Source organism: Coregonus clupeaformis, chromosome 1, assembly GCF_020615455.1.
Source record: "Coregonus clupeaformis isolate EN_2021a chromosome 1, ASM2061545v1, whole genome shotgun sequence".
NCBI classification, from domain to species: Eukaryota; Metazoa; Chordata; class Actinopteri; order Salmoniformes; family Salmonidae; genus Coregonus; species Coregonus clupeaformis.
Window position 1 is genome coordinate 15,211,376 of NC_059192.1, and position 27,087 is coordinate 15,238,462.

At 47.1% G+C, this 27,087-nt stretch overlaps 1 protein-coding gene across 1 annotated transcript in view; it reads right to left on the reverse strand.

Moving 5' to 3' along the window:
* Positions 1-9,525, reverse strand: part of LOC121574185 (1-phosphatidylinositol 4,5-bisphosphate phosphodiesterase epsilon-1) — a 51,470-nt gene extending 41,945 nt beyond the window's left edge. Inside the window, exons 1-2 of the mRNA XM_041886828.2 lie at positions 9,442-9,525; positions 7,404-8,846 (exon numbers count right to left, since the gene is read on the reverse strand). Coding sequence (XP_041742762.2) covers positions 7,404-8,600 — 1,197 coding nt within the window. The 5' untranslated portion in view covers positions 8,601-8,846; positions 9,442-9,525. The remainder of the gene's footprint in view (positions 1-7,403; positions 8,847-9,441) is intronic.
* Between the last annotated feature and the right edge of the window lie 17,562 nt (positions 9,526-27,087).

The window sequence follows — 27,087 nt, forward strand, 5'->3', positions numbered from 1 at the left end:
AAATGTATTTATAAAGCCCTTTTTACATCAGCAGATGTCACGAAGTGCTATGCAGAAACCCAGCCTAAAACCCCAAACAGCAAGCAATGCAGATGTAGATGCACGGTGGCTAGGAAAAACTCCCTAGAAAGGCAGGAACCTAGGTAGAAACCTAGAGAGGAACCAGGCTCTGAGGGGTGGCCAGTCCTCTTCTGGCTGTGCCAGGTGGCGATTACAAGAGTACATGGCCATTTAAGGCCAGATTGTTCTTCAAGATGTTCAAATGTTCATAGATGACCAGCAGGGTCAAATAATAATCACAGTGGTTGTAGAGGGTGCAACAGGTCAGTACCTCAGGAGTAAATGTCAGTTGGCTTTTCATAGCCGAGCATTCAGAGGACGAGACAGCAGGTGTGGTAGAGAGAGAGAGAAAGTCGAAAACAGCAGGTCCTGGACAAGGTAGCACGTCTGGTGAACAGGTCAGGGTTCCCTAGCCGCAGGAAGGCTTCCTCTCCTCATCCACTCTCCCTTCATTATGTGCTGATCATGGGGAAGGTGAGAGCGATATGGTAGAAGAAGCCTTAGTATTTGCATATACCAGTGCAGTTCTTTCATATCAGAGCAGGTGAAGGTAGGAGATGAGGAGAGAAAGCCTTGGTTATTGAGCTGCACACACAGTGTTGTTATATGTGGTTTTGTAAATTTGTAAAGTTTCAATATTTAAAAAAAGAAGGTGAGTTGTAGTCCTACTTTCCATTCAGCTTGTTGCTAGTACTTGTACAATGATTTCTAGGCCTAAACCAATAAAAAAAACATTCTCTCTCAAATAGTAATAACTGTTTATTACCATCTGTCTTTAAACTACTGATAAACTCTACGAACCCTTTAGAAATGTTACATTCATTTTAAGTGTTACTCAAATACCTTTCATATAATAATTTAAACTCATGTAGTCAGTTTATACATTTCTATCTGTTTAAATTAAACAGAACACATACTGTATATTTAGTCTAGTGGGATGAGAGAGAACATTTTTTTATTATTTATTTATTTAGAACACCCTACTACATTTTATAAATTGTGCAAGGTTGCTGCAGAAGTTGGCCATGGACCGGACACTTACTCCATAGGAATACAATCTATACATTGGCTAGAAATTAGGATTGAAGTAACTATTCTGCCATATTACACCAAACCAGGGGTACACATCCCTCTGCAATAGAATCTTGTTAAGGTTTTTGGTATCTTCGAGGCTGGCGTGAGGAAAACTCTCAAAAGAGTGAATACTCACAAAGCCGCCGGCCCCGATGACATCCCTGGCCGTGTCCTCAGGGTGTGTGCTGACCAGCTGGCGGCGTCTTTTCGGACAACTTCAACCTGTCCCAGGCTGTAGTCCCCTCCTGCTTCAAGGAGACCACCATCGTCCCCGTGCCCAAGAAAACCAAGATGATATGCCCAAATGACTATCGCCCTGTCGCACTCACCCCGGTCATCATGAAGTGCTTCAAGAGGCTGGTCATGGCCCACATCAAGGCCAGCATGCCAGGCACACTGGACCCACTCCAATTTGCCTACCACTCCATAGAAGATGCCATTTCCTTCATTATTCACACAGCCGTAACGCATCTGGACAAGAGGAACACCTATGTGAGAATGCTGTTCATTGAATACAGTTAAGCATTCAACACTATTGTTCCCTCCAACCTCGACAACAAGTTCAGAGCCCTGGGTCTGGACACCACTCTATGCAACTGGATCCTGTACTTCCTGACAGGCAGACCACAGGCTGTCAGGACTAGCAACAACACCTCCTCCACACTGACTCTTAACACAGGGGGCCCCCAGGGGTGTCCCTCTGCTGAGTGGCATTGCGCGACGCTAACTCCCTCATCAAGTTTGCTGACGACACCACGGTTGTAGGCCTGATAAGAAAACAATGATGAGTCAGCCTATAGGGAGGAGGTATGTGAACTGGCATTGTGGTGCCAGGACAACAACCTCTCCCTCAACGTCAGCTGTTCACTCCCTTGCCGTTGGGCAGACGGTATCGGAGCATTAGGTCTGATACCAACAGGCTCAGAGACAGTTTCTATCTACAAGCAATCAGACTGCTGAACACTTGAACTGGACCGACCACCTGCATTGACTCTCTGCACCTTAGCACACATGCACTCACTCACGCACTCATCCAAACAGATATATACTCATCAACACACTCATCCACACATATACACACACACACACACACAAATACACACACACACACACCCCTTCCCCATAACATATATAAATATTGGACTATAAATTGTCTCTTTCTGTATTATACTCACGCTAAAATGTTTATTCTATTCTACTGAGCCATTTACTTTATGTTCGTATTCTTATATTTTATTATTTCTTATTGTTGCATTGTCGAGAAGAAATCTGCAAGTAAGCATTTCGTTGGAAGTGTATACCATGTGTATCCTGTACATACAACTAAAAAAACGTGAAACTTCAGCCATCCATAGAGCCTTCAATAGACTATAATACTGCAGCTCTTGTAACAAGGATGCATGTACTGTATGTTTTCTAATGAAACCACCTGAAATGATAGTTGACAAGAACATGTATGGAACCCTTGCAACACTGTCATGAGCAACTGTAATAAGCAACGCTATGCCTATGTCTGGTAGGGTTTTACAAAACAGTTGATCAGTATCAAGGTTCTCGGATTACGCTCCAGCCATCTGAAGACCGACAAATAGGACCCACATTTACCATCAGAAAGACAATCAAACTCTAATTCGAGCGATCCCCACTGATATGGATAGCAAAGATTATAGTATGCATGGTTTGGTAGAAATGTTACTAAAGTACTAGTGCTACTGCTTTCTTTGAATAAACCATCTGAAAAAATGAGAAAATATATTCTGACTTACATTAGAAGATCATGCCTAATGTGATACAGCCTCCAAAATTGGTGAAAGTCAGTAAATCCGCAATAGTCATGTCATGTCCGTATGTTCCAGTTTGTAGTGAGAGAGGAAGAGAGGAGAGAGATCTGTTTGAGACAGAAGAGAGAGAGCATGTCTGAAACCAGAGAGAGAGAGAGAGAGAGAGAGAGAGAGAGAGAGAGAGAGAGAGAGAGAGAGAGAGAGAGAGAGAGAGAGAGAGAGAGAGAGAGAGAGAGAGAGAGAGAGAGAGAGAGAGAGAGAGAGAGAGAGTGAGAGTGAGAGTGAGAGTGAGAGTGAGAGTGAGAGTGAGAGTGAGAGTGAGAGTGAGAGTGAGAGTGAGAGTGAGAGAGAGAGAGAGAAAGAGAAAGAGTGTGTGTGTGTGTTTTGGGACAGCTCCCCTTATATGGTTAGGGAGACTGGGCTTTAGTAAGAGGAGGTATTAGGAAAATAACATTACATTTATATGTAAAACACACATCACCATCTCATCTCCTACTGTAAACCACTACAGTGACTGCATACCCAGTATTAGCCACTGTGATGTAATTCACCAATGACTACTGTGGGCTCATTCAATAGCTCTCTCTCTCTCTTGCTCTCTCTTTTTCTCTCTCTCTCTCTCTCTCATTAGGGTGATGGAAAATGGAAAGCGTTGCAGATAGATAGAAATATGAAACATAGACTAATTACAGTTCTCAGTTCTGTATTAAAAACAGCCAGGTCTTTTCAATACAATGTTGTTGTTTTTTTACCTGCAATGGTCTGATGTCAGGAGTTGATACGAGATGCCTTGGGCTTCAACTAAAATATACAGGGAGAAAATGGTCACAGCTCATCAGCCCTGGGCAGAAAATAGTTGTATTGTTTTGTTTCTTTGAAAATACCAACTTTTCAAATACTCAAGGTAGTCGAATATAATTTATATAGAGTTTAAACTAAAAGGCAACTATTTTCTTTGATATTCAAATACAGGTCTCAGAAAATGTTGAATACCTCTCAGAAAACCGAATAATATTTGAAGGTATTTGAGAACGTGATTACATAGTCATCCGGAACAGCTGATGCTCTCATGCATGTTTCAGTGTTGCTTGCCTCGAAGCAAGCATAGAAGTGATTTAGCTCGTCTGGTAGGCTTGTGTCACTGGGCAGCTCGCGGCTGTGCTTCTTTTTGTAGTCTGTAATAGTTTTCAAGCCCTGCCACATAGACAAAGGGATTGAAGTTGTTTTTGCTAAGCATCCAACTTACTGTTTACAACATTTGCAAATGGCTTTGAATTACTCTGCAGTGTTTTCAGGTATCATAAAATTAATTGCAGCTTTCAACCTTTTCAGTTGCATGTTGAAAGAGTCACACAGTAGTTGAGCTTCACAACTTATTTATACTTATCTGTACAAAATATCATTGGTTAATTGGTTTGACTTTAAAATGTAAACCTGGGGCAATGGACATTCAAAAGTAGTTACTTCCTGAGATCTGTATTCAAATATATTTGTTTAAGTAGTTGCTTTCTCAGATCTGTATTCAAAGAGTTATTATCATCTCTAAAGTAAGTATTTGTTCCCCAGAAAAAAATGCTACTTTCCACAAAGCACAGTTAAAACCAGGGGCGCAACTTTCACTGGGGGACATGTTTAAGTAGTTGCTTTCTCAGGTCTGTATTCAAAGAGTTATTATCACCTCCAAAGTAAGTATTTGTTCCCCAGAAAAAAATGCTACTTTCCACAAAGCATAGTTAAAACCAGGGGCGCAACTTTCACTGGGGGACATGAAACTGTATTTTTGTCCCCCCCAGTTTTATTTACATTTTAGTCATTTAGTAAGACGCTCTTATCCAGATCGACTTACAGTTATTGAGTGCATACATTTTCTTTTCATACTGGCCCCCCATGGGAAACGAACCCACAACCCTGGCGTTGCAAGCGCCATGCTCTACCAACTGAGCTACACGGGATTACATTTGATCATTAGAATGTGATACAAAACGAGGCAATGGTGTGCTTTAGAACCATTCGAACACCTCCAAGAGGTCGGGTAGGCTGTTTGGAGTGTTTATCCTACAGGATAAAACATTTTTTATGTCCCCCCCACTTCTAAAACCAAAGTTGCGACCCTGGTTACAACTATAGTTATCCCAGGTCTTCAGCTCATAGACATATGCCTACATCTTTCATATCATATTGTAAATACATTTGATCCCAATGTATTTCAAAACCAAGACAGCAATGTTTTTTGCCACACAGCCATTCTACGAAAGGCTGCAGTTTGGGTGATGAGTGAAAATCTCTTTACTATATAAACAAAGCCTTATGTTAACGCATTGGTTGGCAGTTAGTGCACTCAAGACACACACAGGACATGCACACACACACACACGCACGCACGTACGCATGCACACAAAGTTACCAATCACAATTGTTTATTCAATTACCTAGCTGTTATTTTCAATGGCAATGTTTTCTTTCACAGAATTTTCCCTAATAATTCCCTGAATTGTCCTTAACCCTGACCCACAGTTAAAAGTTTTATGTAACAAGTGTTGTGTTTTCTATGAGTTCAGCCAACCCTAAAATTACCTATTTTAACCTTGATCACTTGCTTACTGACACAGATTCTGGCATTATTTTCTACAGAAACGACTTAACAAGGATCTTAAAGTCTTATTTTCTGCTGAGACCATGGTGGTTTAGTACAAATCAGTGGAAGCTGGTGGGAGGAGCTATAGGAGGGCAGGCTCATTATAATGGCTGGAATGGAGTTAATGGAACCGTATCAAACACATCAAACATATGGAAACCACATGTTTGACTCCGTTCCATTTATTCCATTCCAGCCATTATAATGAGCCCGTCCTCCTATAGCTCCTCCTACCAGCCTCCTCCGGTACAAATACCTATTGTATAAAAATAGTTGGAGTTAATTCAATTTCCATGGCTGCCAGTTAAATCTCTACCCACATGTACATGTACATATTACCTCAACTACCTCAACTAGCTGGTTCCCCTGCACATTGACTCTGCACCGGTACTCCCTTGTATATAGCCTCCCTACTGTTATTATATTTTACTTCTGCTCTTTTTTTCTCAACACTTTTTTGTTGTTGTTGTTTTATTGTACTTTTTTATTAAAAAATAAATGCATTTTTGGTTAAGGGCTGTAAGTAAGCATTTCATGGTAATGTCTACACCTGTTGTATTCGGCGCATGTAGCAAATACAATTTGATTTGATTTGATTTAAATCAGCCATATAATTTATTTTCAAAGGAGTGCAATTAATTTACCAGAATTAGATTGAAACGTTATTGCCCAAATTCAACTAATAAAGTATTGATTGCAGACTATTATTTATTGATAAGTTGAATCAGTTGTGTTATTGCTTTGACTGGAGCAAACAGCAGTGTTTTCCAGATAAGATTGGACACTTCTCTGTTCCAAGGGTTCGAGTGAGCATACCAATATGTATCTTACCACTAGGTGGCAGTATAATCCCCTGTATTGTTACCTGCAGGGTAGAGTCTATTGCCGCTGCAGAATTAGTACTGAATGAGGTCTGCAGATTGTTTCTATCTCAGATTGCCACTTTAAAGCACCATAACCCATCTGAGTTTATGCCACTCCTCATCCCCCTCTTTATGAATGTACTCATAAACTATTTATTGTGTTATATTAACTTGACATACATACACAATTATTGAGGATAAAAACAAAATATTTCCATTATGGTTCTGGAAAAATAAATGTATTCGAAATCAATACAGACATCACCATCACCAGTTCTCTCTAATCATCCTAATCTCAGCGGTTCTTCTTTCCATACAGGCTATGAATGCTTTGACCTGCTCTGGGTCTACAAGCCAAACCATTAACACAGTATGGACCAATAAGTAGGCTAAGTATGTAGGTTATTCCTTTCATTTCCCCTGAAGCTTGTTGTTTTTGACTCGGCAGCACCTTAAAAACAAACTCTGGAGGGTGTGTGCTTTGTTTTCCATTGACTTTATTTGTTTCTCATGGTTGAGACTGTAACCATCTGCCAAGTGATTGTGATGTAATGGTGTAGCCTAACTTTTCCATTGGGTGTGTACCCACTGGAGCAGAGCAGCAATCCCAGACCCTCTTGCTGCATCTCAAATGACACCCTATTCCCTATATAGTGCACTACTTTTGACCATAAAGCTTTGTTGAAAAGTAATGCACTATATGGAATGAGGTGCTTTTGAGACGCACCCTCTATAATACAGGCCTCTAGTGTTCTACTTAACTTAACCACCCCTCCCCTCTGCTCTCCTACCCAGCTGCCCCAACCCCCATTTCCCCTGCAGCTCTGTGAGTTTTGGCTCACACTGCTCTCTGTATGTAGTAACTATTACATACTGTAGCAGGGGTTTTCACAGTCCAGTGTAGTCTAGGGCTTTTCCAAATTAGATTTTAAACTAAAAGTGACACCGTTTTGCTCAATGGAACCATGAATGCTGTGTGTTTGTTCTTACCTCAAAAAATATGTCTTTTTTTCCAAGGAGAGGTTTACACGCTTGCAGATGTAGACTCTGAGAGGTTGAACTGTGTCCACTGTATCCACTCAAGCGACTGTATTTACTAGGCCCAAAGAAATGGTCCCTTCTGCAGACAGCGTCCCACACCTCCTCATTGATCCTCCACGAGGGTAATGTCCTGATGATAGCCCTAGTTCCTGTACACACAGACTTCTTCACCCTCTGGTTATCCCTCAAGAACCTACGGACCAGGACCGTCGAACGCTCCCGCTTATTATATACAAAGTCATCCTCAGTCTCGCAGTCAAATCCTAACCCATTGTCTGAGGCCATCTTTAAAGACGTGGGGCTTTTAGGAGGGCTGGTGGGAAGGAGCGCCATTGTAGAGCACCTTTGCGTTTTGGCTTTGCCCCCTGGGATGATGTGCCCATCTCTGAGTCCGTGGGCACAGCTGGTGTCGGCGACTGTTGATGATGTCATCTCCTCTACGAGACAGAAGGCGAAGCTGCCCATAGTGACTCTTATGGGGGAAGATGGGACTGAGGATGCTGAGCCTGACACTTTGGCCCTTACAGCATCCTTTACTCTATTATCACTTAAGGAGGTACCAGAGTAGAGCAAGCCCTGAAACCAGTTCTTGCCCCCACCTGGTAGTGTCCTTGCATTACACAGAGGAGACAACTCCTGCGACTCCAACTCCATGACACTCCTGCGTACATCTGTACCATGATGTACTACAGTACCCACAATGCTCTGTGTAACATATCCTGTTTTATCCGCTGTGTACGTCTGAGGTGAGATCCCTGCTCTCTGGACTGGCGTGTTACTGTCAGGATCACTGCAGACTACTGTGATCGGTTTGCTTTGGCTGCAGCACAGTCCACAAGGCACAAGGCCCTTCCTGCGGCTTACGCCATAGCAGCAGCCTGAAGGTTTACTGGCAGGCCGCACAGTCACACACTCTCTCTGCCTCGATCCAGCATCCAGAGACTCCACTGCACGGCAGCCATTGCTGGAGTGTTTATCCGGTGGTGATGGCGGTGGCGGTGCATCTGTGTCACCAGAGTGTAATTTAACTTGAACTCTCTGCTGGTCCCTATGTGGGTTCCTGGGCCTCACAGTCCCATGATCTATCTTCTCGGCACGCGTCTCAGTCCCGTCTGTGTTGCTGGTAGAGAATTCCTCCAACATCATGCTGGCCCGCCTGCCTTTCTGTGTCTTCCTCCTTGTCGGTTTTCAGAGACGTCAGAGCGAGAGGTGGGTGCAGGTGGTCCACAACAGCTGTGAACACCAGCAGAATAGAAGTATTTTGTCAACGCTGCATGTTGTCCAGGAAATGCATCCCTCTGTGCACACTTAGAGATTGACTTTGCTGCTGTGCCAGCCAGGTAGACACATCCCTCGTCAATCTGCAGGGGACAGCAGCAGAACCCAAGTTAGCTGAAAAATAGAACACACAAAAACAGTTTAGTGCTGAAGACCATCCCAAGCCAACAAATTAGATTGTGTCCTAATGATATCTATTGCACTCGGAATACAAAAAAAAATCACAACAAGATAATTACAGTATTATTAGCTGTAGTGAGAGGGTTGAAGTTGCAGTGCCAAGTTGTCACTGGATACAATGCACCATGACCTGTGAAAGGGAAGTGACTATGATGTGATGATTGAAGGCAGATGAACCATACAATCAGTCTTCCCCTCAGTTTCCCTGCTTATGGCCAAACACTTTTCCTGCCTATGGCCAAACAATGTGAGAAAACATTAAGACCGGATTATGAGGTAACTGTAACAGAGCTCTGTCCAGTGACCTACATGCATTAAAGCTCCTAAAGTGGTGAATGAAAAATAGTTAAGAAAGTATTGTACCCCATTCTCTTCTGCTACAGTATAACAATGTAAAACCCTGCATTATCAATGGTCTACTCGCCGACATATCACATGAAAACCTTATTAGAATAATCGAAAGTCACAAGACTGAAACTTCTCAACCTTTTCAGCCTGTGGTCTTGTTGAACGGTTAGGTTTTCCTTACCTTTGTGGGAAAGGTTGGCGTTTCTCTCTCCAGATTCAGTTCCAGCGGACCAGATGTGTCCCAGTTCCCTCTCTATCCACAGTAGGCTCTAAGAAAATAGGGGGATTGGGAGGCGAGGAAAAGAGTGATGAGGGGAGAGGGAGAGAGGAAAAGAGAGGGATCTGGGAAGAGGGGGAAAGGGGGGAGCCACAGAAACAGGGATCTCACCGGGCAGGGCTCCTTTTACAGAACTTGGCAGGACAACAAGCTGAAGCTTTTTTCAGTTTTTCCCCTTTTTTACTCACAGCTCACTGGATTATTTTGCAATCACACTGGACAGGACCTAATACTAATACCTTCACAGCTTTTAAAGTGGCAGTCACTTAAATAGCCTTGCTTTTATACTCCTATTTATTCAATCTGAAATTTGTACCATCACCATCACGTCAATATGAGTTTACAATCAATCATATGAGTTGCCCATTCAGAAATTAAACAAATAGATGTTTCCATTTTTTATGTCACGTGCACAAGTACAGTGAAATGTCTGTCTTGCTAGCTCCAACAGTAATCAATAAAGCATTAAACAGTAGAACAAAACCATACAATAAATAATAATAAGAAATAAGAAAAATACGAGAAAGTAAGACGCTACAGTGGGGAGAACAAGTATTTGATACACTGCCGATTTTGCAGGTTTTCCTACTTACCAAGCATGTAGAGGTCTGTAATTTTTTATCATAGGTACACTTCAACTGTGAGAGACGGAATCTAAAACAAAAATCCAGAAAATCACATTGTATGATTTTTAAGTAATTAATTTGCATTTTATTGCATGACATAAGTATTTGATCACCTACCAACCAGTAAGAATTCCGGCTCTCACAGACCTGTTAGTTTTTCTTTAAGAAGCCCTCCTGTTCTCCACTCATTACCTGTATTAACTGCACCTCTTTGAACTCGTTACCTGTATAAAAGACACCTGTCCACACACTCAATCAAACAGACTCCAACCTCTCCACAATGGCCAAGACCAGAGAGCTGTGTAAGGACATCAGGGATAAAATTGTAGACCTGCACAAGGCTGGGATGGGCTACAGGACAATAGGCAAGCAGCTTGGTGAGAAGGCAAAAACTGTTGGCGCAATTATTAGAAAATGGAAGAAGTTCAAGATGACGGTCAATCACCCTCGGTCTGGGGCTCCATGCAAGATCTCACCTCGTGGGGCATCAATGATTATGAGGAAGGTGGGGGATCAGCCCAGAACTACACGGCAGGACTTGGTCAATGACCTGAAGAGAGCTGGGACCACAGTCTCAAAGAAAACCATTAGTAACACATTACGCCGTCATGGATTAAAATCCTGCAGCGCACGCAAGGTCCCCCTGCTCAAGCCAGCGCATGTCCAGGCCCATCTGAAGTTTGCCAATGACCATCTGGATGATCCAGAGGAGGAATGGGAGAACGTCATGTGGTCTGATGAGACAAAAATATAGCTTTTTGGTCTAAACTCCACACGCCATGTTTGGAGGAAGAAGAAGGATGAGTACAACCCCAAGAACACCATCCCAACCGTGAAGCATGGAGGTGGAAACATCATTCTTTGGGGATGCTTTTCTGCAAAGGGGACAGGACGACTGCACTGTATTGAGGGGAGGATGGATGGGGCCATGTATCGCGAGATCTTGGCCAACAACCTCCTTCCCTCATTAAGAGCATTGAAGATGGGTCGTGGCTGGGTCTTCCAGCATGACAACGACCCGAAACACACAACCAGGGCAACTAAGGAGTGGCTCCGTAAGAAGCATCTCAAGGTCCTGGAGTGGCCTAGCCAGTCTCCAGACCTGAACCCAATAGAAAATCTTTGGAGGGAGCTGAAAGTCCGTATTGCCCAGCGACTGCCCCGAAACCTGAAGGATCTGGAGAAGGTCTGTATGGAGGAGTGGGCCAAAATCCCTGCTGCAGTGTGTGCAAACCTGGTCAAGACCTACAGGAAACGTATGATCTCTGTAATTGCAATCTCTGTACCAAATATTAAGTTCTGCTTTTCTGATGTATCAAATACTTATGTCATGCAATAAAATGCAGTTGAAGTGTACCTATGATAAAAATTACAGACTACATGCTTTGTAAGTAGGAAAACCTGCAAAATCGGCAGTGTATCAAATACTTGTTCTCCTCACTGTATATAAAGAGTCAGTTCCATATTTACAATGTGCAGGGATACTGGTGTGATGGAGGTAGATTTGTATAGGGGTAAGGTGACTAGGCATCAGGATATATGATAAACATACTAGCAGCAGCGTAAATTATGATTGTTTGTGAGTGTGTGTGCATGTGTGCGTGTGTGTGTAGAGTCAGTATAAATGTGTGTGCATGTTATGTGTGTGTTGGAGTGTTATTATCTGCTTATGCATTCTCATTTTGATGCCAAACCCACCACTGGTGTGTGTGTCTTCCAACAAATGTAAACACCTGGAGTTTGCTAAACGGCATTGGAACTTGGATTGGAACCCGATGACAAATGACATGTAAATCGAGCTCTTTGGTCACGCACACCAGTGGTGTGTTTGGTGTCGAAATGAAAATGCATGAGCAGAAAAGAACCCCATAACTACTGTAAAATATGGTGGTGGATCTTTGATGTTATGGCGCTATTTTGCTTCCACTGGTCCTGGAGCTCTTGTTAAGATCAACAGCATCATTAACTTTACCCAGTGCCATGATATTTTAGTCAAAAACCTGGTTGCTTCTGCCAGGTGTCACGGTCGTGTGAAGGAATTGACCAAGGCGCAGCGTGTGAAACGAACATGGTACTTTATTTAGTTAAAGCACAAAAAACAAGAAACACGACTAGTGAAGTCCACAGTCAACCTGACTGAAAACGGAAACAAAAACCCACCATTCCCACAGGAAAACATTCAGAATAAATATGGCTCCCAATCAGAGATAACGAGCCGACAGCTGACACTCGTTACCTCCGATTGGGAGTCATAGACCAAACCTAGAAATACAACCAACAGAAAGGCAAACCTAGAAATACAAAACCAAAACCCAACAAAACAAAATACACCCTAAATGAAAATAACAACCCTGGCTCAACAATCAGAGTCCCTGGAGCCAGAGTGTTACAGTACCCCCCCCTAAAGGTGCGCACTCCGGGCGCACCAGCATACAGTCTCGGGGAGGGTCTGGGTGGGCGTCTGTCCACGGTGGCGGTTCTGGCCCTGGTCGTGGTCCCCACCCCACCTTAGTCACCACCCGCTTCCCTAGCCTCCTCCACATGACCACCCTCCAACTTACTCCACCTGGATTTAGGGGCAGCACCGGGCTAAGGGACAGCACCTGGCTGGACGGCTCATGGCAGGCTGAAGGATCTGGCTGCTCATGGCTGGCTGACGGATCTGGCTGCTCATGGCTGGCCGACGGATCTGGCTGCTCATGGCTGGCCGACGGATCTGGCTGCTCATGGCTGGCCGACGGATCTGGCTGCTCATGGCTGGCGGAAGGCTCTGGCTGATCCTGTCTGGCAGAAGGCTCTGGCTGATCCTGTCTGGCAGAAGGCTCTGGCTGATCCTGTCTGGCAGAAGGCTCTGGCTGATCCTGTCTGGCGGAAGGCTCTGGCTGATCCTGTCTGGCGGAAGGCTCTAGCGGCTCTGGTCTGGCGGACGGCTCTGATGGCTCATGGCAGACGGGCGGCTTTGCAGGCTTTGGGCAGACGGGCAGTTCAGGCCCCGTTGGGCAGACGGCAGACTCTGGCCGTCTGAGGCGCACCGTAGACTTGGTGCGGGTGGCCGGAACAGGCCGGACCGGGCTGGCGACGCGCACCGTAGACTTGGTGCGGGTGGCAGGAACAGGCCGGGTCGGGCTGGCGACGCCGCACCGTAGTCTTGGTGCGGGTGGCGGAACAGGCCGGACCGGGCTGGCGACGCGCACCGTAGACTTGGTGCGGGTGGCAGGAACAGGCCGGTCGGGCTGGCGACGCGCACCGTAGTCTTGGTGCGGGTGGCCGGAACAGGCCGGACCGGGCTGGCGACGCGCACCGTAGTCTTGGTGCGGGTGGCAGGAACAGGCCGGACCCGGGCTGGCGACGCGCACCGTAGTCTTGGTGCGGGTGGCAGGAACAGGCCGGGTCGGGCTGGCGACAGCGCACCGTAGTCTTGGTGCGGGTGGCAGGAACAGGCCGGGTCGGGCTGGCGACGCGCACCGTAGTCTTGGTGCGGGTGGCAGGAACAGGCCGGACCGGGCTGTGGAGACGGACAGGAGGCCTGGAGTGAACAGCGGCCACCACCCGTCCTGGCTGAATGCCTACCCTCACACACTCTGTGTGAGGCATCAGCACAGGACGTACAGGGCGGTGTACCCCTGGCCTGGTGGCCTCCTGGATACTCCCCCTTTTCTCCTCCGTCAGCCCCGTCGTCCATGCCGTGTGCCCCCCTAAAATTTTCTGGGGTTGACTCACGACCCTCCGACGATGGCCCTGCTGCCGCCGTTGCTCCTCTCTCGCCAGGGCCTTGATCCTTCCCCAAGGTCCCTTGCCTCCGAGCATGTCCTCCCAGGACCACGATGTGCCCACCTGGGCCATCGCCAGCCTCTCCATCTCCTTGCCCGGCGCCTCCTCCCATGTCCAGTCTCCTTGCTCCTGGACACGCTGCTTGGTCTTTCTTTGGTGGGTTTTTCTGTCACGGTCGTGTGAAGGAATTGACCAAGGCGCAGCGTGTGAAACGAACATGGTACTTTATTTAGTTAAAGCACAAAAAACAAGAAACACGACTAGTGAAGTCCACAGTCAACCTGACTGAAAACGGAAACAAAAACCCACCATTCCCACAGGAAAACATTCAGAATAAATATGGCTCCCAATCAGAGATAACGAGCCGACAGCTGACACTCGTTACCTCCGATTGGGAGTCATAGACCAAACCTAGAAATACAACCAACAGAAAGGCAAACCTAGAAATACAAAACCAAAACCCAACAAAACAAAATACACCCTAAATGAAAATAACAACCCTGGCTCAACAATCAGAGTCCCTGGAGCCAGAGTGTTACACCAGGAGGCTAAAACTTGGCCGCAAATAGATCTTTAAAACACATCAAAATCCAAAAAGAAATGGTTAATTGGCCACAAGATCAACATTTTACAATGGCCATCTCAGTCTCCGGACTTGAAACCTGTCACGAATACCGCCGAGGCTGCTCCTCCTCCTTGTTCGGGCAGGCTTCGGCGTTCGTCGTCCCCGGAGTACTAGCTGCCACCGTTTGATGTTTTCGATGTTTGTTTTGTCATGTCTAGTTTAGTGCACCTGTTTCGTATTCTGTCATGATTATGTCACCTATAAGTTTCCCTGTGTTATGTTTTGTAGTTGTGTGTTATTGTCCGCCTGTCGTTTGTTTCGAGGTTCGGTACTTTTGTTTGTGAGTGTTTTACGCATTTCGTGTATTAGTTCGCCTCCGGTGTTTTCGAGGCCTTTTATTTTTGTATTTGTTCAAGTATTCTCAGTAAAGTCGTTTTGACTTATCCTCTGTGTCCTGCGCCTGACTTCGCCACCGCATCCACATCAGTACCGTGACAGAATAACACACCATAACACTATGGAGTCAGCAGGGGCAGCGGCGGGAACCGAGTCGCTGGAGGATCGGGTCAGCTGCCAGGACGCCAGGATCCAGCAACTCGGATCCGCCATGCAAGAAGTAATGAACACCCTGCGCCGATGGGAGAGAGGAGGCTTGCCCACACCTTTTATTTATTTATTTTTATTTCACCTTTATTTAACCAGGTAAACCAGTTGAGAACAAGTTCTCATTTACAACTGCGACCTGGCCAAGATAAAGCATAGCAGTGCGATAAAAACAAACACAGAGTTACATATGGGGTAAAACAAAACAAAGTCAAAAATACAACAGAAATACATATAATATACAGTGTGCAAATTTAGCAAGTTATGGAGGTAGGCAATAAAATAGGCTATAGTGCAAAATAATTACAATTAGTATTAACACTGGAATGATATATGTGCAAGAGATGATGTGCAAATAGAGATACTGGGGTACAAATTAGCAAAATAGATAACAATATAGGGATGAGGTAGTTGGGCGGGCTAATTTCAGATGGGCTGTGTACAGGTGCAGTGATCGGTAAGGTGCTCTGACAACTGATGCTTAAAGTTAGTGAGGGAGATAAGTGTCTCCATCTTCAGAGATTTTTGCAATTTGTTCCAGTCATTGGCAGCAGAGAACTGGAAGGAATTGCGGCCAAAGGAGGTGTTGGCTTTGGGGATGACCAGTGAGATATACCCGCTGGAGCGCAGACTACGGGTGGGTGTTGCTATGGTGACCAATGAGCTAAGATAAGGCGGGGATTTGCCTAGCAGTGATTTATAGATGGCCTGGAGCCAGTGGGTTTGGCGACGAATATGTAGTGAGGACCAGCCAACAAGAGCGTACAGGTCACAGTGGTGGGTATTATATGGGGCTTTGGAGACAAAACGGATGGCACTGTGATAGACTACATCCAATTTGCTGAGTAGAGTGTTGGAGGCTATTTTGTAAATGACATCGCCGAAGTCAAGGATCGGTAGGATAGTCAGTTTTACGAGGGCATGTTTGGCAGCATGAGTGAAGGAGGCTTTGTTGCGAAATAGGAAACCGATTCTAGATTTAACTTTGGATTGGAGATTCTTAATGTGAGTCTGGAAGGAGAGTTTACAGTCTAACCAGACACCTAGATATTTGTAGTTGTCCACATACTCTAGGTCAGACCCGTCGAGAGTAGTGATTCTAGTCGGGGTGGGCGGGTGCAAGCAGCGTTCGGTTGAAGAGCATGCATTTAGTTTTACTAGTGTTTAAGAGCAGTTGGAGGCTACTGAAGGAGTGTTGTATGGAATTGAAGCTCGTTTGGAGGTTTGTTAACACAGTGTCCAATGAAGGGCCAGATGTATACAAAATGGTGTCGTCTGCGTAGAGGTGGATCTGAGAGTCACCAGCAGCAAGAGCGACGTCATTGATATACACAGAGAAAAGAGTCGGCCCAAGAATTGAACCCTGTGGCAACCCCATAGAGACTGCCATAGGTCCAGACAACAGGCCCTCCGATTTGACACATTGAACTCTATCTGAGAAGTAGTTGGTGAACCAGGCGAGGCAGTCATTTGAGAAACCAAGGCTATTTAGTCTGCCAATAAGAATGCGGTGGTTGACAGAGTCGAAAGCCTTGGCCAGATCAATGAAAACGGCTGCACAGTACTGTCTATTATCGATCGCGGTTATAATATCGTTTAGGACCTTGAGCGTGGCTGAAGTGCACCCATGACCAGCTCGGAAACCGGATTGCATAGCGGAGAAGGTACGGTGGGATTCGAAATGGTCGGTGATCTGTTTGTTGACTTGGCTTTCAAAAACTTTTGAAAGGCAGGGCAGGATGGATATGGGTCTGTAACAGTTTGGATCTAGAGTGTCACCCCCCTTTGAAGAGGGGGATGACCGCGGCAGCTTTCAATCTCTGGGGATCTCAGACGTTACGAAAGAGAGGTTGAACAGGCTAGTAATAGGGGTTGCGACAATTTCGGCGGCTAGTTTTAGAAAGAAAGGGTCCAGATTGTCTAGCCCAGATGATTTGTAGGGGTCCAGATTTTGCAGCTCTTTTAGAACATCAGCTGTCTGGATTTGTGTGAAGGAGAAGCGGAGGGGGCATGGGCAAGTTGCAGCGGAGGGTGCAGAGCTGGTGGCCGGGGTAGTGGTAGCCAGGTGGAAAGCATGGCCAGCCGTAGCAAAATGCTTGTTGAAATTCTCGATTATTGTAGATTTATCGGTGGTGATAGTGTTTCCTAGCCTCAGTGCAGTGGGCAGCTGGGAGGAAGTGCTCTTATTTTCCATGGACTTTACAGTGTCCCAAAACTTTTTGGAGTTAGTGCTACAGGATGCAAATTTCTGTTTGAAAAAGTTAGCCTTTGCTTTCCTAACTGCTTGTGTATATTGGTTCCTAACTTCCCTGAAAAGTTGCATATCGCGGGGCTATTTGATGCTAATGCAGTACGCCACAGGATGTTTTTGTGCTGGTCAAGGGCAGTCAAGTCTGAGGAGAACCAGGGGCTATATCTGTTCTTAGTTCTGTATTTTTTGAATGGGGCATGTCTATTTAAGATTGAGAGGAAATTACTTTTAAAGAACAACCAGGCATCCTCTACTGACGGAATGAAATCTATATCCATCCAGGATACCTGGGCCAGGTCAATTAGGGAAGGCCTGCTCGCTGAAGTGTTTTTGGGAGCGTTTGACAGTGATGAGGGGTGGTCGTTTGACCGCGGACCCGTTACGGACGCAGGCAATAAGGCAGTGATCGCTGAGATCCTGGTTGAAGACAGCGGAGGTGTATTTAGAGGGTAAGTTAGTCAGGATGATATCTATGAGGGTACCCATGTTTACGGATTTAGGGTTGTACCTGGTAGGTTCGTTGATAATTTGTGTGAGATTGAGGGCATCTAGTTTAGATTGTAGGATGGCCGGGGTGTTAAGCATATCCCAATTTAGGTCACCAAGCAGTACGAACTCTGAGGATAGATGGGGGCAATCAATTCACATATGGTGTCCAGGGCACAGCTGGGGGCTGAGGGGGTCTGTAGCAAGCGGCAACAGTGAGAGATTTATTTCTGGAAAGGTGGATTTTTAGAAGTAGAAGCTCAAACTGTTTGGGCACAGACCTGGATAGTATGATGGAGCTCTGCAGGCTATCTCTACAGTAGATTGCAACTCCACCCCCTTTGGCAGTTCTATCTAAACGGAAAATGTTATAGTTGGGGATGGAAATTTCAGAATTTTTTGGTGGCCTTCCTAAGCCAGGATTCAGACAATGCTAGAACATCAGGGTTGGCGGAGTGTGCTAACGCAGTGAATAACTCAAACTTAGGAAGGAGGCTTCTGATATTTATGTGCAGAAAACCAAGACTTTTACGGTTACAGAAGTCAACAAATGATAGCTCCTGGGGAGTAGGAGTGATACTGGGGGCTGCAGGGCCTGGGTTAGCCTCTACATCACCAGAGGAACAGAGGAGGACTAGAATAAGGATACGACTAAAGGCTTTAAGAACTGGTCTTCTAGTGCGTTGGGTACATAGAATAAAGGGGGGCAGTTCTCCGGGCGTTGTAGAAAAGATTCAGGGCATTATGTACAGAAAAGGATATGGAAGGATATGAGTACAGTTCAGGTAACCCTAAGCGTTGGGTAACAATGAAAGAGATAGCGTCATTGGAGGCATCGATTGAGCCGGTCTCGGCGTGTATGGGGGGGTGGAACAAAGGAACTATATGAGGCAGTTTGAGAGGGACTAGGGGTTCTACAGTTAAATTGTATAATAAGAACTAACCCAAACAGCAATAGGCAAGGCATAATTGACATGGGAGAGAGGCATAAAGCAGTCACAGGTGTTATTAGAGAGAGCTAAGACACAACTGGAAATAGCGATAACGTTTGGGCTAAGACTAAACAGAATAAACAGGACAGGGTACCGTGTAAAGGAACAGTCCAGCAGGCATCAGCTGTGCAGCTGAGTGATCATAAGGTCCAGTGAACAGCAATATGTGAGTCCGAGAGCAGTTCAAATTGGTGCTTCAGCACAGCTAGCACCTCCTCCTACCTTACCACCACCATCGGCCAGCCCCACCATACCAGCTCCGGAGTCCAGTGGGATTCGGCTCTCGCTCCCGAGGGCATATGATGGCACCGCATCCGGGTGTCAGGGGTTCCTCCTTCAAGTGGAGCTCTACCAGGCAACCATACACCCGGCGCCCTCGGGATACGAGAGCGTTTCCGCCCTCATCTCCTGTCTCTCCGGCAAGGCGTTGGAGTGGGCCAATGCCGAATGGAGGGGAATAGACGCCGCCACCATCAGCTACGCAGAGTTCTCCCGCCGCTTCAGGGCTGTTTTCGATCATCCCCCTGAGGGTAAAGCGGCGGGGGAGCGTCTGTTCCACCTTCGAGAGGGGAAGAGGAGCGCACAGGAGTTTGCCCTGGACTTCCGGACTCTAGCGGCGGATGCAGGGTGGAATGAGAGGGCCCTCATCGACCACTATCGGTGCAGCCTGCGTGAGGACGTTCGACGTGAGTTGGCCTGCAGGGACACCAATCTAACCTTCGACCAGTTGGTGGACATGTCAATCCGTCTGGATAACCTGCTGGCCACCCGCGGACGTCCAGAGTTGGGGCCGTCCATTCCATCCCCCAGCACCTCCGAGCCGAGCCCTATGGACCTCGGGGGTGCTGGCGCTAGAGAGAGGAGGAGAGAGATTCCGAGGGAGGCCGTCCCCTGCACCAACTGTGGTCGTAGAGGACACACTGCGGCTAGGTGCTGGGGAGGGTCTCCAGGGGTTCGAGGCGCACTGGGGAGTCATTCCAGGTGAGTAGGCGCCCAACTCACCCAGAGCTCTCTGTTGTTCACTTTTGTATACCTGTAGTATTTCCTCAGGTTGCATCTCAGTCCCAGCAAAAGGCGCTAGTCGATTCAGGCGCAGCTGGGAATTTCATTGATCGTAATTTTTGTGTGAGGTTAGGGATTCCCCTTCTGCCCGTTGATGCACCCTTTCCTATCCATGCCCTAGATAGCCGTCCGTTGGGATCTGGGTTGATTAGGGAGGTCACAGCGCCACTTAAGATGAGGACGCAGGGGGGTCATGAAGAGATTATTCAGTTGTATCTGATCGACTCTCCTGCGTATCCCGTGGTACTGGGGCTTCCTTGGTTAATCGCCCATGACCCCACCATTTCGTGGCAACAGAGGGCTCTCAAGGAGTGGTCTGACCAGTGTGTCGGGCGATGTTTAGGTGTTTCCGTAGGGGCAACCACGGTGGAGAGTCCGAACCAGGTGCCCGCAATGCACATTCCCCCTGAGTATGAGGATTTGGCACTCGTGTTCAGCAAGACTAGGGCGACGCGATTGCCACCACATAGACAGGGAGATTGTGCGATAGACCTCCTGGCGGGTGCGGCACTTCCGCGGAGCCATGTGTATCCCTTGTCTCAAGAGGAGACGGCGGCTATGGAGACATACATAGCCGAGTCTCTGAGACAGGGATACATACGGCCCTCCACTTCCCCTGTGTCCTCGAGTTTCTTTTTTGTGAAGAAAACGGATGGAGGGTTGCGCCCGTGTATTGATTACCGTAATCTCAATCAGATCACTGTTAAATACAGTTATCCTCTTCCTCTGATTGCGAGTATGGCGGAATCATTACTCAGAGCGCGTTTCTTCACAAAACTGGATCTCAGGAGCGCTTACAACTTGGTGCGCATTAGGGAGGGAGATGAATGGAAGACAGCATTTAGTACCACCTCGGGTCATTATGAGTATCTCGTCATGCCATACGGGTTAATGAATGCTCCTTCAGTCTTCCAATCCTTTGTGGACGAGATCTTCCGGGACTTGCATGGGCAGGGTGTGGCTTGCATGGGCAAAAAGCTCAGCCCGGCGGAACGAAATTATGACGTAGGGGACAGGGAGCTGCTAGCCGTAGTTCAGGCCCTAAAGGTGTGGAGGCATTGGCTTTAGGGGGCTCAACACCCTTTTCTCATTCTGACTGACCATCGTAACCTGGAGTACATCCGGGCAGCTAGGAGACTGAACCCTCGTCAGGCGTCAGTTTCTGACCCGGTTTGTTTTTAAGCTTACTTACATCCCAGGGTCCCAGAACGGTAAGGCAGACGCCCTGTCCCGGCGGTATGACACAGAGGAGAGGTCCATTGAGCCCACTCCCATACTGCCGGAGTCTGTCTGGTGGCACCGGTGGTGTGGGAGATCGATGCGGAAATCGAGCGGGCGTTACGCACCGACCCTACTCCTCCGGAGTGTCCAGTGGGGCGGATGTACGTGCCGTTCGAGATCCGTGATCGTCTCATATATTGGGCTCACACGTCACCCTCCTCTGGACATCCAGATATTGGCCGGACAGTGCACTGCCTTAGTGTTAAGTACTGGTGGCCAACATTGGCTAGGGACGTGAGGGTTTATGTCTCCTCCTGCTCAATGTGCGCTCAGTGTAAGGCGCCTAGACACCTGCCCAGGGGGAAGTTACAGCCCCTGCCCGTTCCACAACGGCCGTGGTCTCACCTCTCGGTAGACTTTGTCACTGACATACCCCCCTCCCAGGGGAATACCACTATTCTGGTCGTTGTGGATCGGTTCTCTAAGGCCTGTCGTCTCATCCCAATGCCGGGTCTCCCTACTGCCCTACAGACCGCTGAGGCTTTGTTTACCCACGTCTTCCGGCACTACGGGGTTCCCGAGGATATAGTGTCCGATCGAGGTCCCCAATTCACCTCTAGAGTCTGGAGGGCGTTCATGGAACGTTTGGGGGTCTCGGTTAGCCTTACCTCGGGTTTTCACCCTGAGAGTAATGGGCAGGTGGAGAGAGTGAACCAGGATGTGGGTAGGTTTCTGAGATCGTATTGCCAGGACCGGCAGGAGGAGTGGTCGGGGTATATCCCTTGGGCAGAGATTGCCCAGAACTCTCTTCGCCACTCCTCTACTAACCTGACCCCTTTCCAGTGTGTGTTAGGGTATCAGCCGGTTCTGGCACCATGGCATCAGAGCCAGATCGAGGCTCCTGCTGTGGATGAGTGGTTTCGGCGCTCGGAGGAGACGTGGAACGCTGCACACGTCCATCTGCAGCGGGCTATCCGTAGACAGAAGGCGAGCGCCGATCTCCACCGCAGTGAGGGTCCAGTGTACGCACCTGGAGATCGAGTCTGGCTCTCGACTCGAAACCTGCCCCTTCGCCTGCCCTGCCGGAAGATGGGTCGGCGGTTTGTGGGGCCATTTAAAGTCCTGAGGAGATTGAACGAGGTATGCTACAAGTTACAACTGCCTAATGATTATCACATTAACCCCTCGTTCCATGTGTCTCTCCTCAGGCCGGTGGTAGCTGGTCCACTCCAGGACAGTGAGATAAGAGAGACTCCCCCGCCCCCACTGGACATCGAGGGGGCTCCGGCGTACTCAGTCCGGTCCATCGTGGATTCGAGACGTCGGATGGGGGGTCTACAATATCTCATGGAGTGGGAGGGGTACGGTCCGGAGGAACGGTGCTGGGTGCCTAGGAGGGACATTTTAGATCCCTCCCTCCTGACGGAGTTCCACCGTAATCATCCCACACGCCCTGCTCCGCGTCCTCCTGGCCGTCCCCGAGGCCGGGTTCGGCGCACGGCTGGAGCCGCGCGTCAAGGGGGGGGTACTGTCACGAATACCGCCGAGGCTGCTCCTCCTCCTTGTTCGGGCAGGCTTCGGCGTTCGTCGTCCCCGGAGTACTAGCTGCCACCGTTTGATGTTTTCGATGTTTGTTTTGTCATGTCTAGTTTAGTGCACCTGTTTCGTATTCTGTCATGATTATGTCACCTATAAGTTTCCCTGTGTTATGTTTTGTAGTTGTGTGTTATTGTCCGCCTGTCGTTTGTTTCGAGGTTCGGTACTTTTGTTTGTGAGTGTTTTACGCATTTCGCGTATTAGTTCGCCTCCGGTGTTTTCGAGGCCTTTTATTTTTGTATTTGTTCAAGTATTCTCAGTAAAGTCGTTTTGACTTATCCTCTGTGTCCTGCGCCTGACTTCGCCACCGCATCCACATCAGTACCGTGACAAAACCCATTGAAATCCTGTGGTTTGAATTGAAGAGGGAAGTCCATAAGCACAGTCGAAAGATATCAAGGATCTACAAGAATTCTGTAAGGAGGAATGGTCTAATATCCATCCCAATGTGTTCTCAAACTCAAATCTCTTTCTCTGAGCAATGTTATTAGTATAAAATAAATATAATCTCCCAATTTTTTTGCCTACAATACAGCTCGGTATTTTCATTATTTATTTTATACAGTCATTTTTGCCCATAATTTCAGACCCCACTGTAGTTATCACATATCTGGCATAAAAACTGTAGCTAAGATTTCAGCCGCTTTTTAAAGCCATTAAATAAAAGTACCTACACTATATATACAAAAGTATGTGGACACCACTTCAAATTAGTGTATTATGCTATTTCAGCTACACCCGTTGCTGACAGGTGTATAAAATCGAGCACACAGCCATGTAATCTCCATAGACAAACATTGGCAGTAGAATGGCTTTACTGAAGAGCTCAGTGACATTCAACGTGCCACCGTCATAGGATACCACCTTTCCAACAAGTCAGTTCGTAAAATTTCTGCCCTGCTAGAGCTGCCCCGGTCAACTGTGCTTTTATTGTGAAGTGGAAACAACTAGGAGCAACAACGGCTCAGCCACAAAGTGGAAGGCCACACAATCTCACAGAACGGGACCACCGAGTGCTGAAGCGAGTCAGTCCTCGGTTGCAACACTCACTACCGAGTTCCAAACTGCCTCTGGAAGCAATGTCAGCACAATAACTGTTTGTCGGGGGCTTCATGAAATGGGTTTCCATGGCCGAGCAGCCGCACACAAGCCTAAGATCACCATGCACAATGCCAAGCGTCGGCTGGAGTGGTGTAAAGCTCGAAGCCATTGGACTCTGGAGCAGTGGAAACGCCATCTGGCAGTCCGACTGACAAATCTGGATTTGGCGGATGCCAGGAGAACGCTACCTGCCCCAATGCATAGTGCCAACTGTAAATGGTCTGGGGCTGTTTTTCATGGTTCGGGCTAGGCCCCTTAGTTCCAGTGAAGGGAAATCTTAACGCTACAGCATACAATTACATTCTAGACGATTCTGTGCTTCCAACTTTGTGGCAACAGTTTGGGGAAGGCCCTTTCCTGTTTCAGCATGACAATGCCCCCGTGCACAAAGCGAGGTCCATACAGAAATGGTTTGTCGAGATAAGTGTGGAAGAACTTGACTGGCCTGCACAGAGACCTGACCTCAACCCCATCATGAATTGGGATGAACTGGAACGCCGACTGCGAGCCAGGCCTAATCGCCCAACATCAGTGCCCGACCAATGCTCTTGTGGCTGAATGGAAGCAAGTCCCCGCAGCAATGTTCCAACATCTAGTGGAAAGCCTTCCCAGAAGAGTGGAGGCTGTTATAGCAGCAAAGGGGGGACCAACTCCATATTAATGTTTTGGAATGAGATGTTCGACGAGCAGGTGTCCACATACTTTTGGTCATGTAGTGTACTTAGTTTTGAAGCACGTGACTTATCTCTGTATGAAATTCATTGGTATAAATGTCTTATCAAACCAAAAAAAGCATGAAACCAGAGAGGTTTGAAACCTTTTCCGTCACTTTGATGAAACAACTGGATTACTGTTTTCTTGCAGCAAACTCTGTATAATGGCGTCTCCAGCTGGAATAGAATAGTCATTACATGTCAAATGGTAGATTCCTCCTGCTTACTGTAGAATTCGCAGAAGAAGGAAATGTCTTGATGTTCTATGGACCTTCAGTTATCCGATAGAGAATTTTTAGCTGCAGGCAGGGGGAGGCCGCGAGGAGGCTGTGAGGAAAGTAGGGAGTGCAATGACGTGAGGGCGATGACACGAGGGCGTTATAATGTTGCTAAGTACCGACCTTCGTCTCCTGAGTATAAATCTTCATCCCCTGAGTACAAACCAAGTGGACTTATTTTTAGATCTACTTGCTCTCTTGTGAACCTTGAGGATCTCGAAGTTGAGTCGGTTGGCAGTAGTGATTGCTCTGAAGTTGAGCCTGACCAGGATGAAGTACCTGTGGCGATAGCTGTGGCAGAGACTTCCATGCTTTGCCCTGATGAGCAAACCAGAGACGATTTTGGAGTGGTATGAGTGAGATATTTGCAAAAAGTGGAAGAAGAAACTTGGAAATGTTACATCTGTCAAAGTCTAAACATTTACATTTACATTTACGTCATTTAGCAGACGCTCTTATCCAGAGCGACTTACAAATAGGTGCATTCACCTTATAGCCAGTAGTACAACCACTTTACAATGTTTATTTTATTTTATTTTATTTATTTTTTTAGGGGGGTTGGGATAAGGGGGTGTAGAAGGATTACTTTATCCTATCCCAGGTATTCCTTAAAGAGGTGGGGTTTCAAATGTCTCCGGAAGGTGGTGAGTGACTCCGCTGTCCTGGCGTCGTGAGGGAGCTTGTTCCACCATTGGGGTGCCAGAGCAGCGAACAGTTTTGACTGGGCTGAGCGGGAACTATGCTTCCGCAGAGGAAGGGGAGCCAGCAGGCCAGAGGTGGATGAACGCAATGCCCTCGTTTGGGTGTAGGGACTGATCAGAGCCTGAAGGTACGGAGGTGCCGTTCCCCTCACAGCTCCATAGGCAAGCACCATGGTCTTGTAACAGATGCGAGCTTCAACTGGAAGCCAGTGGAATTGTGCTGAAGAAGTGGAATTGTGCAGATTTTTTTCTGCATCCTCTGCCCAGAGGCAGCGGTTGCTCCGTCACACGTTTCGGGGCTCAACATGCGTCGTGCTTTACGCTCCACTCAAATGAATGATCAGTGTAGAGGTGGATAACATGATAAATAATATTCCTGGTGTTTGTGACGCCCGCCGTTTGGTGAGACGCAGACCCAGTGGAAATGGTGAGATGGAGGATACCCTGTTTATCTTGTTGAGCTTTGATATGGAGTTTTTACCTGATAAGGTCAGGCTAGGGTACAGTATATTAGCTATTCGGTGAGGGAGTTTGTTCTGAACTCGCCACAGTGCTTTAGGTGCCAAGGATTCGGACATGTGGCAGCAGTATGTAGAAGGGAGATCCCACGATGTGGAAAGTGTGCAGGAGAGCCTAGTCAGAGGGAGTGTGAAGTTGGGTTTGAGAAAGCACTGTGTGTAAACTGTGGGGGCACCCATGCAGCTGGGTATCCAAAGTGTCCTATACGAGAGAGACAAGTTGAGATTGCCAGAGTTCGAGTGGGGAAGAAGGTTTCATATGCTGAAGCAGTAAGGAGAGTAGAGGATAGCCCAAGGGTGAGGGATTCGACTGGGAGCCCCGCAGTGAGTAGGCCTGAAGAGAGAGATCCAGAGAGGGTGTTTTAGTAAGGTTGGATTCTTGTGTTTATAACCGTGGTGATCAACTGCACTGATGGAATGGAAATATATTTGCAGAGAAATATTTGGGTGTGAGAGATTTTAGTGCAGATCTACAGGGAGTTTTGAGAGAAGGGGTTGCATCCTCCCAGGCCGACAGCCTGGTGTAGGATTGTTTAGGGCCAAAGTAGTGGGATGGGGTGATGTTTTTTGTGGGGTATAGTATATAGGTGCAGGGTTAAATGATTGTGAAATAAAAACTTTGCCCATTCCCCCTTTTTCTGTGACCAAAATGTGCAATCTGCACTCCGACCTGCGAAAGGCAGCAATACGCAACACAGTGTCTAGTATGCCGGAGATTCACACAAAGAAGAAGCAGAAGAAGAAGAAGAAGGAGAAAATAAATGTCTTGATGGGTACAGGGCGAGGGATCCTGAGAGGATCCCTGTGAGGAGGCCGAGGCCAATAGAGAGGGATAGGAATAACAAGTGCTTCTGTAAGGTTGGTTTCTTATCGTTCATAGCCATGGTTATCAACTGTACTGCAGAAATGGAACATGTGTCACAGAAAATAGAGGTTGTGGTGACAGCTGCAGAGAAGTACTTGGGTGTATGAGATTTTACTTTAGAAGAGTTACAAGGTGTGTTGAACAATAGTGTCCCGTCCTCCCAGGATGTCTGCCTGGTGTAGGATCAGATAGGGCCAAGTA